Genomic DNA, 17708 nt, shown 5'->3' with positions numbered 1-17708 from the left:
ACATGGAGGCTGTGGGGGCCGCGCTGGGCCTGACACCCTGAGCTCAGGGACCAGGCCGGTCAGGGGCTGCCTGGGTGTGCAGCCGCCACGCTTCGTTGAATCCCCCAGAGGCACAAGGAAGGATCGTCCGGTCCAGGGAGAGCGGTCACCTGCGTAAGAGGCCTCTCCACGCTGGGCCAGGGCCTCCCCGGCTGACGTCTGTCTCAGCCCTGGGGGAGGAGGCTTCCCGAGGCAGACGCCTGAGCTCCCGGCTGCGTGGGTGGTTCGTGTCGGTCCCTGCGCGGGGAAGCCGGAGTCCAGCCCCGGCTCTGCCGGCCACATCGCGCGCCCCACACTCCCGGCACCCGGGCCCGCGCGTCCCCGCGCTGCCCGCGCCCAGAGCTGCTTTGAGGGGTCTGGATACAGAGCTGAGGGACCCGCCACAGGGCGTCCCCCTCTCCTCCTCGAAGCGCGGCTCCTAGTTACGGGATCCCAGGTGGCAGGGTTGGGTGGGGCTGGCACTTTTGTAGCCTTGCATCCGAGCAGGGGTGTGTATCGGGGGAGGGGGCTTTGACTCGAGGGCTTGGGACTCTCTCCTCAGGCACGGTACCCAGACAGGATCCCCAGGCCTTCTTCCCAGGGCTCCTCTCTCCACTCTGGGGTCCCAGGGCTGCCCAGGTCAGGAGGGGCAGTGACCACAAGCCTGTCCCCTCCTCCCCCAGGCTGGGACTGGCCTAGCCTGAGCACGGGCTCAGAGTGGCGCCCTCTGGTGGCAGCGGAGCTCGGCCCAGGACGCTCTTCAGGTACATTCATTCCTTCACTCCCCTGGTCTGCTGGGCCACTGCCAATGACTCACTAGGGCTCAGGACACAGCAGGGACAGAGCAGGCCACTGCCCTCCAGAGGCCACAGCCAAGGAAGGAGGGGCGCAGGGAAGGCAGATTGGGGGGCACCCCAGAGCCCAGAGGACTCCCAGGGATGCCTCCCAAAAGGGCGAGTCAGGTCACAGCTCAAGTCCTGAGTGGAGGAAGCAGTGTCCCAGGGCTGGGGCTGCAGGGTGTGGGGCCTGAGGGACTGGAGTCTGTGGGACTGGGTCCTTTGGGGATGGCCAGACCAGGCCTCCCAAGGGCCACCGGCAGGGGATGGGGTGTGGAGTTTCAAGAAGGAAGTGAAGGGTTGGGGCAGCTCCACGGGGTAGGGATGCGCCCACCTGCAACCACAGGAGCCTCACCCCTAGAGCGCTGCCATTAGAGGAAATGGATGGTCCTCTGGCTGGCAGAGGCGCCTCTCCTGACCCGAGGCCCTTCCTGTCCTGTGCACCCCTCGTCCACTGTGGGCTGTGCCTGGGCTCCTCCCAGCAGTGGTGGAGGTGGGGCTGGCAGCCTCACAGCCTCCTGGTGTCAGCAGTAGTATGACCTTATGTGTCTTTAAGAGCTTGGAGAGGCCTGAGTGAGGTGTCCTTGAAGTTGGGTGCACCTGTGTGGAGCTCGCTGCAATCCTCCCAGCTCAGAAACCCAGAGTGCCCTGGTGGCTGGGGGTGTATGTGCCGAGAAGGGTGATACAGCACCCTGTTGGCCTGCTCCCTGCCCCACTCCTGGCCTGGCTGGCTTGTTCCATCAGGAGAGAGGGCCTTTCCCCCCGTCCTGGCAAATGTGATTAAGTCAAGGACCTCGTGGGGGTTTAATGCTGTATTATGCAGGTGGGCCCAGTGTGGTCACAGGTCCTTAAAAGGGAAAGAGGGAGGCAGGGGGCCCGAGTCAGAGAAGGAGGCTGGAGTGTGTGGCCACAAGCCAAGGAATGCAGGCAGCCTCTGGAAGCTGGAAAGGGCTAGAGAAGGGGCCTCCCCTGGATAAGGCTTCCAACCTGTTTGTTCTGGTTCAAACCTCTGCAGAGAATTTGCATTTCTAACAAGTTCCCAGGTGATGCTAATACTGCTGGCTAGGGACCAGTTCTGAGAACCACTAGGAGAGCAGTGGTTCTCAAGATTTATTACACATAAGAATTACCTGGGGATCTTGTTAAAATGTAGATTCTGATTCAGTATATCTGGGGTAGAAATGCAGATTCTCAGCAGAGGTTCCAACTGGAAGGAACCCAGTTTAAAGCCCTGCCCCTGGAGAAGGAAGGAACACAGCTGTTGATTTTAGTCCTGTAAAACCTGCTTTGCAATTCAAACCCACCAGCCACTCTGCTGGAGAAAGATGTGGCAGTCTGCTCCTGTAAAGATTACGGCCTCAGAAACCCTATGGGGCAGTTCTACTCTGTCCTGTAGGGTCGCTATGAGTCGGAATCGACTCCATGGCAACAGGTTTGCGTTTTTTGTTTTGTTTTGTTTAAAATCTCCTTTGGACTCCTGACCTCCAGAACTGTGAGATAATGCGTGTTGTTTTAAGCCGCCAAGTTTGTGGTTGTTGGTTACAGTGGCAGAAACTGGTAGAGCTCGCGTACTCGCGTGCGGGAGAAGCTGATGCCTGGGTGTGGCTGGAAGGACAATCCCGCCATGCAGGCTCCGGTTCCATGTGCGCTGCAGATGTCACGAGATGTTGGTCTGTTTTTTTTCCTCTGAGTTGCAAACAGCAACTTCAATCTCCCTTTCCTGAAATGTTCGAGAAGTTAAAAAAGGGAATTGCCAGGGGCCAGCCCTTGTTCACGTCACCTGGAGGCACTGGGTCGTCACGAGTGCTGACTGCTTTGTGGGTTACAGAGCAGAGGGGTCTCCATCGGTCCCATTGATTAGGCGTGTGCTGTGTAGGAACCCCGTCTGCAAAGCCCTTGCCTGCCCCAGTCATCACAGAAGGGTTGACAGTGGACCTGGCCTCCCCTGGGTGGGGTCCCTGTACCTAGAGCTGCTGCCCCCACCCCTGGCTTCCAGGGTCTGCCTGTGGCCACGTCTTCCCTGCCTGTCCTTTCAGCCCTACCTCCTCCGCCACACCTGCCTGGCAGCCCTGGCCTCTCCCTCTACCTCTCACAGAAGCTGGGGGCAGCGGGGTGGCGGGGGATCCTCCAAGCAGAAGAGGAAATATAAAATACACGCGTGGCCTGCATGGGCCGTGGGGGCAGCTAATCTTTCACAGGGCCCCTAGAGGCAGACAGACAAGACCCCTGTGTGGGTGGAGACAGACGAAGATGGGGCAAGAGTTGGAGCCGAGGCCAGCAATTCTCCGTGCGTGCTTGGAAGACGCTGTTCCACGAGGGTGTGGGTTGGCTCCAGGGGAGAGAAAGACTGAGGTCAAGTTTGTTCGTGAGCCCTGGGTCCCTGAGGACCTCTCGGGTCAAGTTTGTTCGTGAGCCCTGGGTCCCTGAGGACCTCTCGGGTCAAGTTTGTTCGTGAGCCCTGGGTCCCTGAGGACCTCTCGGGTCAAGTTTGTTCGTGAGCCCTGGGTCCCTGAGGACCTCTCGGGTCAAGTTTGTTCGTGAGCCCTGGGTCCCTGAGGACCTCTCGGGTCAAGTTTGTTCGTGAGCCCTGGGTCCCTGAGGACCTCTCGGGTCAAGTTTGTTCGTGAGCCCTGGGTCCCTGAGGACCTCTCGGGGCCCTTTCCAGGCTGTGCGAGTGATTTTTCCACTTGCCGTAGAGCCGACTCCACCTCATGTCAGTTTCTACCCGTATTACGTTGACCCTGACTCACGGTGACACCATGTATGTCAGAGTAGAACTGTGCTCCACAGTGCCTTTGATAGCTGATTTTTCGGAAGTAGATCACCAGGCCTTTCTTCCAAGGTACCTCTGGGTGGACTCGAACGCCAAGCTCTCTGTTAGCAGCTGAGCACACAGCCATTTGTGCCGCCCAGGGACTCCTAAAACCAGTTGCCGTTGCGCTGACTCAGATTCATGGCGACCCCGTGTGAGTTAGGGTAGAAATGTGTTCCATAGGCTTTTCAGTGGCTGAGTTTTTGGAAGTGGATTGGCAGATCTTTCTTCCGGGGCACCTCTGGGTGGACTCAAACCTCCAACCTTTCAGTTAGGAGCCAAGCACGGTAACCATCTGCCCCACCAGGGACTCCTTGTGAGTGGTGAACCTTCTATAGGCAGAATCTCCCAAACCCACTTGACCCCGGAACCTCATCTGAAGTCTTACCTTGTAGAATGTCTGGGGCCTGGAGAACAGGCTCACTTTGGGCCAGGAGGAAAGCCTGGCTGAAAGGGACCAGAACCAAAGGCCCCCACAGGGGCAGGGGCGGCAGTGGTGGAAGAGGGTCACAGAGGTGCTTGTCTGCTATTTTCTGAAGTCTAAAGAATGCAGAGAGCGATGGTCTTCCCACCGGGTTGGGCCGCAGCTTACCGCCTGGCTTCTGCTCTTTACCAGGTGACCACTAACCCACTCCCATTGAGTCAATTCCGACTCATAGCAACCCTATAGGACAGAGTAGAACTGCCCCATAGAGTTTCCAAGGAGTGCCCGGTGGATTTGAACTGCCAGCCTTTTGGTTAGCAGTTGTAGCACTTAACCACTATGCCACCAGGGTTTCCTTATCAGCTGAGAGCATGTTCTAAATTGGCGGGGGTGCGGTAGGTAGCTGTCTTCCTTTGTGGCCTTGGAGACACTGAGCCTCTGTTCCGTTTGTCTTCCTCTCAGTACCTTGGCCCTCCCAACGAGGTTTTTTTTTTTTTTTTCTTTCCTGTGCTTTATGCATAATCTTAGCTGAGAGAGAGAGGTTTTTATCTTTGCAGCTCAGTAGTGCCCAGCGGTCTGGGAAATACTGTATGTAGCCAGCGAGCTGGTAATGAAGGCCGTGAAATGGAATTTACCTTCACAATTCGACAAGAGTTTGCATCAAGCCTGTCATGTTGTTTTCTGCTATTTCTTGGCCCAAGAGTATCAAGTGGAAACCTTGGTAATGTGTGCAGACAGTTCCGTTGTTCCACAGACGGGGATGGAACTGGCATGTCTTTCCTCTTAGGCTCCCTGGGAAAAATGGTTTGCTAATAAGCTGTCAGAAGCCCCTTTGAACAACTGAGGGGATAAATTATACTAAGAACCTTGGAAAAATACATCTTAGAGAATGCTTTTGCCTGCAACTTGTCTAGGGCTGCTGTTTCAAAAAATACCGCAAGTAGGAGGCTTTAAAGAAACGAAATTTGTTTTCTTGAGTTCTGGATGCTGGAAGTCCAGATGGGGCCCTTGAGTGCGTGGATTCCCTCTGCGGGCCTCTCTCCCAGTGCCAGCGATCCTGGGCGTTTCTTTGTTCATAGACGATCCTCACAGGCCGTCTGTCTTCCCTGTGTGTCTGTGTCTGTCCTGCTCGTCCTGTAAGACCCCACTCAGAAGGGGTGAGGTTTAGGACCCAGGCTTCTCTGGAATGCCCCATTAATATAACAAAAGAAAACTCCTTTTTCCAAACAGGGTCACATTCACAGGTACAGGGCTAGGGCCTCAGCATCACTGTCAACAACTCCACCCATAGCACAACTATTAAGCTAATACAAGCATTCCTGTCTCAGGTGGACGCCTGTCAGTCCTGGGCTACTAGAGATGCTGTAAGGACTTCTCACACTTGGCCTCATTTGGACTTTTCCCTAGTTCCGATTGACTTGGGGAGGTACAATACCCATCTTCCCTCATTCTCACTGAAAGCCCCAGGGCTGCGGGAGCAGCCAGATGTGAATTACGGGCACGTAGCTGGTTCAGGTCCCAGCAGCTCAGCAAATATTTCCTAGGCGGTGACAGTTAGCTGAAATGTCATGTCAATCAAACAACTTACAAAACTGTATTATATGTGCCCCCAGCTTCAAGAAAAGCAAAGAATGAGCTATCCTATAGCTGCCTCGCAGAGCTGGGCAGAAGAGAAGCAGGTGCTGATGGGAGAAGTTAAGCACATGGGCTGTGTTATCTGCTGTGAACAGTGAAGGCCACTGACCCCTCTGTTTTGTCTAAGGCCCCTTTGTATGGAGGTGCCAGCCCCTGGCCCCTGCTCACCCACTCCGTCATGCCTCAGGAAGGCTAGGCCAAACTGTGGGCTTGCTGTAAACAGAGGCAGCAGTGTGGTGAGCAGCCAGCCTCCCCTGCTTTTGAAGGGTTCCCCATGACCACTGACGAAATCTTGGGTGTAAGCCTTCACACCAAAGGCAGAAACCACAAAGGAGAAGACAGACTTGACCCCCTGAAAATTAAATCAACGTACTCCTGACCTCCATACCAATGCCCCGAACATTCAGTAATAAGTAGGATGTTTGCTATGGGTTTGAGATCGATATTTTTATCACATTAAGTAAAGCCTCTTCCTGGGTTACCAGGTTGTTGTTTTTTTTTTTTAAATAAGAACGTTGAATTTGATCAGATATCTTCTCAACATGTATTGGCATGATCAGATGTTTTTTTCTTTGGCATATAGAAGTGTGGTTTTATAGTAATAGGCTTAAAGCATTCTGTAATAAACCCTCCTTTAAAGAGTTTTAAAGAGTTACAAGGAGCCCGAGGGAGCCCTGGTGGCAGTTCGAACTCACCAGTTGCTCCTTGGAAACCCTATGGGGCAGTTCTACTCTGCCCAGTAGGGTCACTGTGAGTCGGAGTCAACACAATGGCAATGAGCTTGGGACTGGGTGGTACAGTGGTTAAAGTGCTCGGCTGCTAACTGAAAAGCCATGATTTGAACTTAAGAGCCATTCTGAAGGAGAAAGATGTGGCAGTCTACTTCTGCAAAAATTTACAGCCTTGGAAACCCTATGGGGCAGTTCTACTCGGTCCCTTAGGGTCGGTATGAGTTGGAATCCACTCAAGGGCAATGGGTTTGGTTTTGGTTGAAAGTGTGATATGCGGCTAGATTAAGTTTGCTAGCATTTTATACAGGACGTTTACGTCTATTTATAAGTTAAAGTGTGGCACATCTGTTGTGTGTGCCCACATGGGCAGAGGCATGGGCATGCCATCTTAGGAGGCCTGGGATCAGGGTTTTGTTAGTGTCTGCTTTTTTAAACGAACTGGGAAGCTCAGCCTCTTTTTTTCCTATGAACTTGGGAATCTAAAGGAGACCCTGGGTGGTGCGAACGGTGAAGGCACTCAGCTGTTAACCGAAAGGTTGGAGGTTGGAGTCCACCCAGAGGTGCCTGGGAAGAAAGGCCTGGCAACCTGCTTCTGAAAAACCAGCCACTGAAAACCCTACGGAGCAGAGTTCTACTCTGACATATACGGGGTCATCACGAGGCAGATTCGACTCCATGGCAATTTAAGAATTTAAAAGAACCGCCTTAAATCCTACTTTTTATCTCCTTAACCTTGAGGGCCATGTTAACGCAGCCCACTTGAAGGCTTTCTTTAGTCCGTCTTATATTACCCACAGCTGGAGGCAATATAAGGAGCCCTGGTGGTGCAGTTGTTAAGCGCTCGGCTGCCCACAAAACGGTCAGCAGTTCAAACCCAGCAGCCGCTCTACAGGAGAAAGATGGCAGTCTGCTTCTGTCAAGATTTCAGCCTTGGAAACCCTATCGGGCAGTTCTACTCTGTCCTACAGGGTCGTTGGGTACTGGAATCAACTCCACACCAGTGGGGTGGGTTGGTAGGACGTGCAGTGGGTGCCGAGCTAAGTGTCCATCTTTGTCCTGTTTGTCGCTTGTTGCACTAGACTGTGCTGCGTGCAGTAGGGAGCCTGCCACTCTGCCTCCTTCCACAGGCACTGTCTGGGTGGATCTGTCTAGCTCTTGGTTTCTGACTTTTTGGTTCACTTTGCTGTCAGGGTGACCTCTGTGGCCAGCATAAGTGTTTTCTTCTAACGTTGTCCCTGGCCTTGTGATGTTTACAGTCTAGTTGTTGACACCAACAGTGAGCAAGTAAACACATGGGTTAAAGTACAGGTAGAAAGTAAGACACCTCTGTGAAGGAAAACCTCAAAGCAGCAAGAAAGGCCTTATGGAGGAAGTGACATTTACGTGAGGGATGAGCAGAGGTTGGCATTGTGAAGATGGGTGTAAGAGCTTTCCAAGTAGAAAGAGCAGCATGTGCAAAGGTCCTGAGGCAGAAACGTTAGAGAAACGGGGCCTGGGGGTTGGGGAGATATGCTGGTTTCCTAGGGCTGCTATATAGGAGTCCCAGATGGTACATACAGTTAAGCACTTGACTACTAGCTGAAAGGTTGATGGTTTGAACCCTGGAGCCCTAGTGGTGGAGTGGTTAAGCACTCGGCTGCTAACCAAAAGATTGGCAGTTCAAATCCACCAGCGGCTCCTTGGAAACCCTACCGGGGCAATTCTACCCTGTCCTATGGAGTCTTTCTGAGCTGACATTGATTCAATGGCAACGTGCTTGGGTTCTTTTTTTTTTTGTTAGAGGCTCCTCGGAAGACAGGCCTGGTGATCTGCTTCCAAAAGGCCACAGCCTTGAAAGCCTTATGGAGCAGCTCTACCCTGCACATGCGGGGTGCCATGAATCGGAGTTAAGTGAAGAAAATCAACAACCACACAAAACGAGTGGTTTATAACAACAGAAATGTATTACGTCACAGTTCTGGAGCCTAGCAGTCTGAATTCAGGGCGTCAGCAGGGCCATGCTGTCTCCAAAGGCTCTAGAGGCTGCTCCTTCCTTGTCTGTCCCAGCTTCTGGTGGCCTGAGGTGTCCCCTAGCTTGCAGCCGCAGCACAGTTCTGTCACAGCATGGCCGTCTTCCCTCCTGGTCTCTGTGTCTCTCTTCCTCTTTTACAAGGACAGCACCCTGACAGGATCGGGACCCACTCTACTCTAGTGTGACCTCACATTAACTGATAATACCTTCACAGGCCCTATTTCCAACCAAGGTCTTGTTCACAGGTGCAGGCTTAGGGCTTTACCATATCTTCTGGTGGACACAGTTCCATTCCTAACAGGGGATGAGGCTGGCATGGCTAGAACGTGGCTGGCGAGCAGAAAGAGGTACAGTTGAGGGTGGAGAGGTGCCAGCCGCGTGGAGGCGTTAGCAGGTAGCATAAGTGCTGGGGGAGCACTGATCCTATAGGGTGGGGTGACCATGTGGACAGTGGGCTGTGGAGGGGCAAGGCTGAGGCTGGGCAGGGAGAGCGAGGGTGGGCTGAGCCTGGGTGCAGAAGGGTGGGAGTGGGGGAGGGGTTGAAGGCACTGCTGGAGCTGGGAGGAGGAGGAGGAGGGGTGTGGTGATGCCAGGGCTAGCCCCCCAGCCCACACAGTGGGAAATGTGGAAGCTGGTACTGTTAGAAATGTGGATTGTAATAACCAGCCAAGGCTTCTGCCTACTCCTGGGCCAGGTGACAGGACTGGGAGGGGAGGGTGCCCCCTGGGCCTGGGGTGGACAGGCTTAGGGGCAGTGGGAGTGGGGTCTGGGTGGGGGAACCTGGCAATGAGGTGGTGTTGAGCCCCGGATGTGGGCCAAGCCACAGCTTCAGATGGTGGGTGGGTCGCAGGTGTCAGGTGAGGAAGAGGTGAAGGAGGGAGCCAAAGGGAGGACGTGGCTACTGGAACTGCAAGGGGCGAGGGGCGCAGGGAGCCCGAGGGAGTAAGGGGGGGATGGGGACCGAGGGGGGAGCCCCAGGGAGGGAGCACCCCCTGGTGGCCTTGCCCTTCCCAGAGGAGTCAGGGAAGGAGTTGGAGCCGTCTGGGGCAGGGTCGCGGGGAGACCTTGGGCGCCCAGAGCCCGGGAAGCACACGGGGCGCGAAGCGGGGGGGAGGCCCACCGGAGCTGGCTTTGCACCCCTCCGCCACCCACAAGCCCCCTGCATCTCCGCACGTGCACCCCCGTTGCCAGGCCAGCCCCTACGCCCCTTGGGAGGTCAGCTTGTTATCCTGGCAGCAGCCCACACAGGCAGAGCACCGCGGTTACCCCCATTCTACGCTGCAGAGCGTCCGCGCCTGGTCCCCGCACCCAACTGAGAGGGCCCCTCCCAGTGTGGGGCCATACACCTCATGCACGACATCGTTTGGGGGGGTCCCAGCCCCAGGTTTGCAGTGGGGAGCAGGGCTGTCAATGAAGACCCCTGGTTTAGAGAGGGGCTTCCCAGAGTTTGTTCCCCAGGCTTGGCATCCCAGGAGAAAATGCCAGGTGCTTCTGAAGCAGAGGGAGGGAGGAAGGAGGGCCCCAGAGGTGGTGGGGTATGGTAGAACTGCAGAGAGAAAAGTGGGGAGCAAGGAAGAGATATTGTAGGCTCAGACAGGGGTGACTCTGAGGTAGAGGGAGGCAGGGCGGTGGGAGTGCAGTCCCCTGGGTCTCCTGGCCCGGGCTGGGAAGGTTAGCAGAGGCCGGCGAGGGCCCAGGGGCCCTCCACAAGCCTCTCTCCAACCTGATCCCCAAGCTCCGGCCACTCAGAATAGCACAACATCCTGTCCCCTAATGTCTCAGTTATCTAGTGCTGCTGTAACACGAGTACCGCACGTGGGTGGCTTTAACAAACAGAAATTTATTTTCTCATGGTTAAGGAGGCTAGAAGTACAGATTCAGGGTGCCAGCTCCAGGGGAAGACTTTCCCTCTCTGTCAAGTCAGTTCCAACTGATAGTGACCCTGTGCACAACAGAACGAAACACTGCCCGGTCCTGCACCATCCTCACGATCGTTGTTACACTTGAGCCCATTGTCACAGCCACTGAGCCAATTCATCCCGTCAAGCGTCTTCCTCTTTTTCACTGACCCTCTACCAAACATGATGTCCTTCTCCAGGGACTGGTTCCTCCTGATTGTTGTTAGGTGCTGTCGAGTCCGTTCCAGCTCATAGTGACTCTGTGTACAAGAGAAGAAAACACTGCCCAGTCCTGTGCCATCCTCGCAGTCATTGCTATGTTTGAGCCCATTGTTGCAGCCACTATGTCAGTCCATCTTGTCAAGGGTCTCCTCTTTCTCCCTGACCCTCTGCTTTCCGTTTCAGGGCCATTTAGAGAGCTAGAGCACCCACGGGATGTCCCAGAGCAGGCGACTCGCCTGTGGGCATCAGTGGGACCCTTTCTGGCCAAGAGGAAATGAATCATGGTGAATCATGGTACCCTAAGCCTTGACTTGGGACCCAGATACGGTGAAAACTCCATCATAGTATTCAGAAACATTCCGTGCAAAGTTTGCTTAGAATAGAAAGTTCTAGCCCAAAAAAAGGATAATTAGTTATGTGAGAACTGAAATTAGAGGGTTAAAGCAAGAATTTTTTTCCAGATTATTTTGGGCCCCTCAGCCAGTACTGTGTTTTCTTGGATGGGAGAACCCCTGCACTCCGAGGAGATTCTTTCTTTTAGTGTATCATTGCTGACAGAGCTCACAATACTTATTGAAAGTTTCAGCTGTCGCTTCTGTATAAGTAAAGAGGATGAAGTGGGCAGCCAACTGCACGTTAGAGATATTTTTAGGTCTGGGCAGCTTTACAAACTGGAAGGACAACATTTCAAGGAGAGAGCGCCTGATCACAGAATAGCCCACCGCATTCGGCCTTGGCGTAGGGCCCGGCATCGTGGCTTCCGGGGTCAGAGGACCTTCCTGTTCCGGATGGCCAGCCCAGAGATGGCAACACCTCCTTCTAAAGGCATCTCCGCTTCCCTCCCCGGGCCACAGGGGCCAGAGGGATGTCGTTCAAGATCAGCTATCCCCTGATGGGCCTGTAAAACCAGCTGCTGTGAAGTGGACTCCAACTCGTGGTGACCCCGTCTGTATCAGAGTAGGATAATGCCCCACAGGGCTTTCGAATGTGGGTTGCCAGGCCTTTTTTCTGAGGCACCTCTGAATGGACTCAAACCTCAGACCTTCCAGTCAACAGCTGAGCATGTTAACAATTTGCACCACCCAGGGGCTCTGGAATAAAGAATACCAAACCCAGTCCGTTGTCATCGACTCCGCTCTGACTCATAACGACCCTATGGGACAGAATAGAACTGCCCCATAGGGTTTCCAAGGAGCAGCTTGTGGATTCGAACTTCCGACCTTTTGGCTATCAGAAGCTGGAAGAGTCAAGGAAGGATTCTCCCTTAGAGTCTTCAGAGAGAGTACGGCCCTGCCGACACCTTGCTTTCGGACTTCTAGCCTCCAGCACTGCAAGAGAATAAATGTCCATTGTTTTAAGCCCCCGATTTACGGTAATTTGTCACAGCGGCCGTAGGAGATGAAGACACCAGCCTTTCCAGTCCCCCAGCCCCTCTCTCCCTGCCCCGCTGGACTTTCCTCTGCAGCACTTACCGCCTTCCGCTGCACGGCGTTAAGCATTTCTTTTGTTCAGTGGGTGTGAGTGCCACAAGGGCAGGATATGTGTCTGTTTGTTCACACCGTAATCTTGGTGCCTTGGTGTCTCCGCACACAGCAGACAGCCCACTAGAATTGTTTAATAAAGAAAAGAGTCTGTGTTGGAGAGGAAGCCCTGTCCCCAGCCCACATATCTGTCCTTCCACTTCAGGAGGAGCCTCACGAGCACAAACCTGGCCTCTGTCCGTCCTCTAACCCAGAGAGGTTGAGGCAAGACCTCCCTGATGGGTGCGTTTCAAAGGAGACATTGGATCTTTGTAAACCAGGCCCCTCCGCTCTGGAGTAAATTGAATTAACAGCCCCTGTTCTTCACTCCCTGGTGGAGCAGTGGTTAAGAGCTCGGCCGCTAACTGAAAGGAAGGTGGTTCAAACCCACCAGCAGGAGAAAGATGTGGCAGTGTGTTACCGTAAAGATAACAACCCTAGAAACCCTAGGGGCAGTTCCGCTCTGTCCTGAAGGGTTACTGTGAGTCAGGATCGACTTGAAGGCAACGGGTTTGGTTTGGGGTTGGGTACTAACCCAGAGGTTGGCAGTTTGAAACCACCCGGCGTCACCTTCAGCCTTCAGTATGGATCGTACCTCAACATAAAGAAAACAAAAACCCTCACAATTGGACCGACAAGCAACATGATGATAAACGAAGAAAAGTTTGAGGTTGTCAAGGATTTCATTTTACTTGGATCCATAATCAGCGCCCATGGAAGCAGCAGTCAAGAAATCAAACAACATAAAGCTGGAATAGGGAACCCAAGGTCAAGAAGGGGAAAGTGTTGACATGTCATGGGCTTGGTAACCAATGTTACAAAACGATATGTGTACTTATTGTTTAATGACAAGCTAGTTTGTTCTGTAAACCTTCATCCAAAGTACAGCAATTTAAAAAAAGAAAAATCAAACAACATATTGTATTGGGCAAATCTGCTGCAAAAGACTTCTTTAAACTGTTAAAATGCAAAGATGTCACTTTGACGACTAAGGTGCACCTGACCCAAGCCATGATATTTTCAATTGCCTCATATGCATGCAAAAACTGGACAATGAATAAGGAAGACTGAAGAAGTATTGATGACTTTGAATTGTGGTGTTGGTGAAGAATATTGAATATACCACAGACTGCCAGAAGAACGAATAAATCTGTCTTGGAAGAAATATCGCCAGAATTCTCCTTAGAAGCGAGGATGGCGAGATTTGCCTCACGTACTTTGGGCATGTTATCAAGAGGGAGCAGTCCCTGGAGAAGGACATCATGCTTGGTAAAGTAGAAGGTCAGAGAAAAAGAGAAAGACCCTTGATGAGATGGATTGACACAGCGGCTGCACCAGTGGGTTCAAACATAGCAACAACTGTGAGGATGGAGCAGGACCCAGCAGTGTTTCGTTCTATTGTACATGGGTTCGCTATGTGTCGGGACCAACTCCACGGCACCTAACAAGAGCAGCGTAGCAGAAGAAAGGCATGCTGGCCTACTTCTGTAAAGGTTACAGCCAAGAAAGCCCTATGGAGCAGTTCTACTCTATAATACATGGTGTCACTGTGGGTTGGAAGTGACTCGACATAATGGGCTTGGTTTTCATAAGGACAGCAGTCACATAGGATTAGGACCCACAATACTCCAGTACAACCTCAGGTTAACTTAACTGACAACATCTTCAAAGACCCTATTTCCAACCAAAGTCACGTTCGTAAGTACTGAGCATTAGGACTTCAACATATATTTTTGGGGACACAATTCCACCTGCAACAGGTTGTGTGGGGGTCCTCATGGTGAGTTCCGTGGACACCTGGGGAAGAGTATTCCAGGCTGAGGGTGGACCATGCTTGGGTGACAGAGGACAGCAAGGGGCAGGAGAGGCTGACATTGTGTCAACCGTGAAGGGCAGTGCCCCGGGCTGCCCCCTTTCCCGCCCTGCCCTGTGTGTGGCCCCATAGCCCCTAAAATCCCAGGGCTGGGAGGGACGCCCCTTAGCCCTAGCTCTCCTTCCAGGGTCTGGGCACGTGTAGGACACCAGGGGAGCCCCACCGGCACCTTCCAGGACCCTCACGTCCAGAGGCAGGCACCATGTTTGGTCTGGGCTGGCAGAGCTGCCTGGCGGGGCTCGGGCCTGGCAGAAAGCTGTCTAGGAGTGGGGTGGCGAGCCCCACTGCCGCCCAGAACTGACGCCTTTTTTTCCGTCTGCAGGAACTACGGAGAGCTCACGGACTGCACCAGACAGGTGGCCCAGAGGCTGCGCTGCTTCTGGCCTAACCCCGAGGTGGACCGCTTCTTCGTAGCTGTCCACCAGCACTACTTCCGGAGCTGCTCCTCATCTGGCCTGGCCGCACGGGACCCGCCCGGCAACATCCTCTGCCCCTTTGTCCTGCTGCCCATCATGGTGACCCTGTTTGTGACATTGATGGTGCTCTGGCAGAGCAAGCGCAGGGAAGGCATCTTGTAGGTGGGCAGGGCTACCCCCTAGGCCAGGGTGCTCTCTGCACAGGGAGCCACCAGCCTGCCCAGCAAGAGCATCTGGGCCCCCCCCAGCAAGGCATGCCCCAAGCCCCCCTCTTCCCCTAGCCGAGCAGAGCTGTAGGATTTCAGAGGGTCCCTAGCTAGGCATTCACCTTGAGTCCCCCTCACTGAGGTGGAAGTAACCCCAAAAGGGCAGCCAAGGCACTTGAAGGTAGGGGGCATCACTGTGGTTTATTCCTGGGGAAGAGTCCCAAGCTCTGCTTCACCCGACGTATTTGTAAACCGCCTCCCACCGGCCTGCTTACCCCAGAGACTGTGTGTGGGTGACTATTTGTGATTAAAAGCCTAATCTTAAATGTGCAGAGGTCTTCCTTTCCTAATATCTGCACTGGGAGCATGGGGCAGTGGTGGCTCAGTGCTAGAGCTCTCGCCTTGCATCCAGAAGAAAAACCTGGGTTCAATTCCCGGCCAGGGCACCTTATGCACAACCACCACCTGTCTGTCCACAGAGGCTTATGTGTTGCTCTGATGCTGAACTGGTTTCAGCAGAGCTTCCAGACTGAAACAGACTAGGAAGAAATGACCTACTTCCAAAAATAAGCCAATGAAAACCTTATGAATCAGCTAAGTCCGCAGCCAGTTATGGGGATGGTGTGGGACCGGGCAGCGTTTTGTTCAGTCGTACACGGGGTCACCATGAGTCAGGGGCAGCAGCTAACAAAAACACATTGGCCGGGGTTTGGTAGGGAGAGAAACACCATCCCCTTGAGATTCTGTTTTTCCCTAGCAGGAGGTATCCCTCTCAGGACCTTTGGTGGGGGATGATGTCGGTGAGGTCCCCACGTAGGGTGACATGCCGTGTGTACATTGAAGGTGTCTCCCTGTGATTCTGATAGCCCCCCATTGCACCACACAGTCTAGAACCCCTGCTCAGAGGGCTGAGCTCACAGATGTGAAAAGCTAGTTGCCTTCGGGTTTACCAAGGTCCCTCCCCAAGGAAGCTTCCGCTTTCTTGCAGGGCCCGTCCCGACTCTCATCGCCCCAGTCCCTGGGGGGGTCTCTCACCCTTCTGCTGCATAGCAGAGTCCCCCAAAGGCCCCCACTTATGGCCTGGCTTCCCAAAGGTCTGGATCCTGGAAGAGAGCCCCCAACGGCCCCTCCAGATGTCCTCTGAGCTGACCCTGCTCTCAGGCTCCTGAACCCCCAGCTGCACCCCCGTGCACCTTGCTTTCAGATCCCTGCGCCCCCAGCCGCCTGCCACGCACCCTGCTCTGCTGATGGCTGACCTGGGTGTCCTCCTCCCAGCACCCTGAGGGTGGCCTCTCCCTTCACCCCCAGCATGGCCCCATGAGGAGGTGCAAGGCCATCCCCTCTGGACTGTTGGGCTTCGGCTCACCACTGTGTGGGGTCACGCCCCCCCAGCCAAGCCTGGCGCAGCCCTGGCTGCAAACCCCTTCCTCCCAGGACATCTCTGCCCCTCGCCCCTCCCCCCAGGCTGCCCCTAGTGACTCATACCCACCAGGCAGAACCCAAGGAGGACTTCTAAAGGAAAATGGCATCGCCAGCCAGAAGGGCCCTGGGTCAGGCTTCTCGGAGCTTCTCCGTGGAAATGGCTCAGGTAGCCTCAAGCTACCCCAGAAAAGTGGGTGTGGCCCTGCAGGAGAGTGGGGTCATGGCCTGGGGTGCATCCCGCCTTTTGAGCAGTAGGGTGCAGCTCTTGACCAGCAAGTGATTCCAGCACCCACATGGGGTTAGAGCTTGGGGTTGGTACTGCCATGTAAGTTTGTCACCAGGGGAAACAGCTGTGAGCAAAGGAGAAAGGAAAGTGCAAGTGGGAAAGTGTGAGGCTGCCGTGGGGCCTAAGGAGGTGATCAGCCTCAGCACCCTACCACCCGTCAGTCGTGGCCAGGGCAGATGTGGCAAGTGTTAACTTCCATGCCACTAGGGCTGGACCTCAGAGCCAGAAGCTGGGCCCTGGGTCACTCCTGCCCCATGCAGTTGAAGGTCAGCCATCCTCAAGACGCCACCCAAAGTCATCAGGCGGGGCCCAGAGATGAGCAGGCACTACAGGCCCACAAGAGCTATTATCAGGATGCTTTCAGACAGAACAGACTGCCCGATGCAATCACTTTGCAACTCTCCTTGCTAACGGAGGAGAACAGGCGATGGATAATTCTAAAGTATCTATATCTGACTTTGTAATTGCATTTGAACACATGTGGAGGCTTCTCCTGACTCATGTAGCTGCAGGGACTGGTGAATCCAAGATCAGCAGGTCAGACAGCAGGCTGCTGTCTCACACACTGAGCAGGACGGCCAAGCCCAAAGCCAAGGTCAGATGATGATGAGCTGGATGCAGGATCCAGAGCAAGCCTGGGAGAAGTGCAGCCAGAATGCAAGGATAGCGCGACTTTGTCTCACATACTTTAGGTACATTATCAGGAGGGACCAGTCCCTGGAGAAAGACATCACGCTTAGTAAAGTTGTAGTTGTTGTCGTTAGGTGCCATCAAGTCGGTTCCGACTCATAGCGACCCTAGTACCACAGAACAAAACATTGCCCGGACCTGAGCCATCCTCATAATCATTGTTATGCTTGAGACCATTGTTGCAGCCGTTGTGTCAATCCATCTTGTTGAGGGTCTTCCTCTTTTCCGCTGACCCTGTACTTTGCCAAGCATGATGTCCTTCTCCAGGGACCGATCCCTCCCAACAACGTGTCCAAAGTATGTAAGACACAGTCTCACCATCCTTGCTTCTAAGGAGCATTCTGGTTGTACTTCTTCCAAGACAGATTTGTTCATTCTTTCGGCAGTCCATGGTATAGTCAATATTCTTCGCCAACACCACAATTCAAAAGCGTCAATTCTTCTTCAGTCTTCCTTATGCATTGTCCAGCTTTCACATGCATATGATGTGATTGAAAATACCCATGGCTTGGGTCAGGCGCACCTTGATCTTCAAGGTGACATCTTTGCTCTTCAACACTTCAAAGAGGTCTTTTACAGCAGATTTGTCCAATGCAATGCGTCTTTTGATTTCTTGACTGCTGCTTCCATGGCTGTTGATTGTGGATCCAAGTAAAATGAAATCTTTGACAACTTCAATCTTTTCTCCGTTTATCATGATGTTGTTTA

General features: G+C 53.7%; 1 protein-coding gene across 1 annotated transcript in view; it reads left to right on the top strand.

Annotated features, from left to right (window-relative positions):
* The window catches only part of RAMP1 (receptor activity modifying protein 1), a 47305-nt gene extending 32378 nt beyond the window's left edge, over positions 1–14927 (top strand). Inside the window, exon 3 of the mRNA XM_064287401.1 lies at positions 14303–14927. Within this exon, the coding sequence (XP_064143471.1) occupies positions 14303–14558 (256 nt within the window). The 3' untranslated portion in view covers positions 14559–14927. The remainder of the gene's footprint in view (positions 1–14302) is intronic.
* The last annotated feature ends 2781 nt before the right edge of the window (positions 14928–17708 follow it).

This window comes from Loxodonta africana, chromosome 6, assembly GCF_030014295.1.
Source record: "Loxodonta africana isolate mLoxAfr1 chromosome 6, mLoxAfr1.hap2, whole genome shotgun sequence".
Classification (NCBI taxonomy): domain Eukaryota; kingdom Metazoa; phylum Chordata; class Mammalia; order Proboscidea; family Elephantidae; genus Loxodonta; species Loxodonta africana.
The sequence above is the reverse complement of the archived record's forward strand: the minus strand, read 5'-3'. Positions and strand labels throughout refer to the sequence as shown.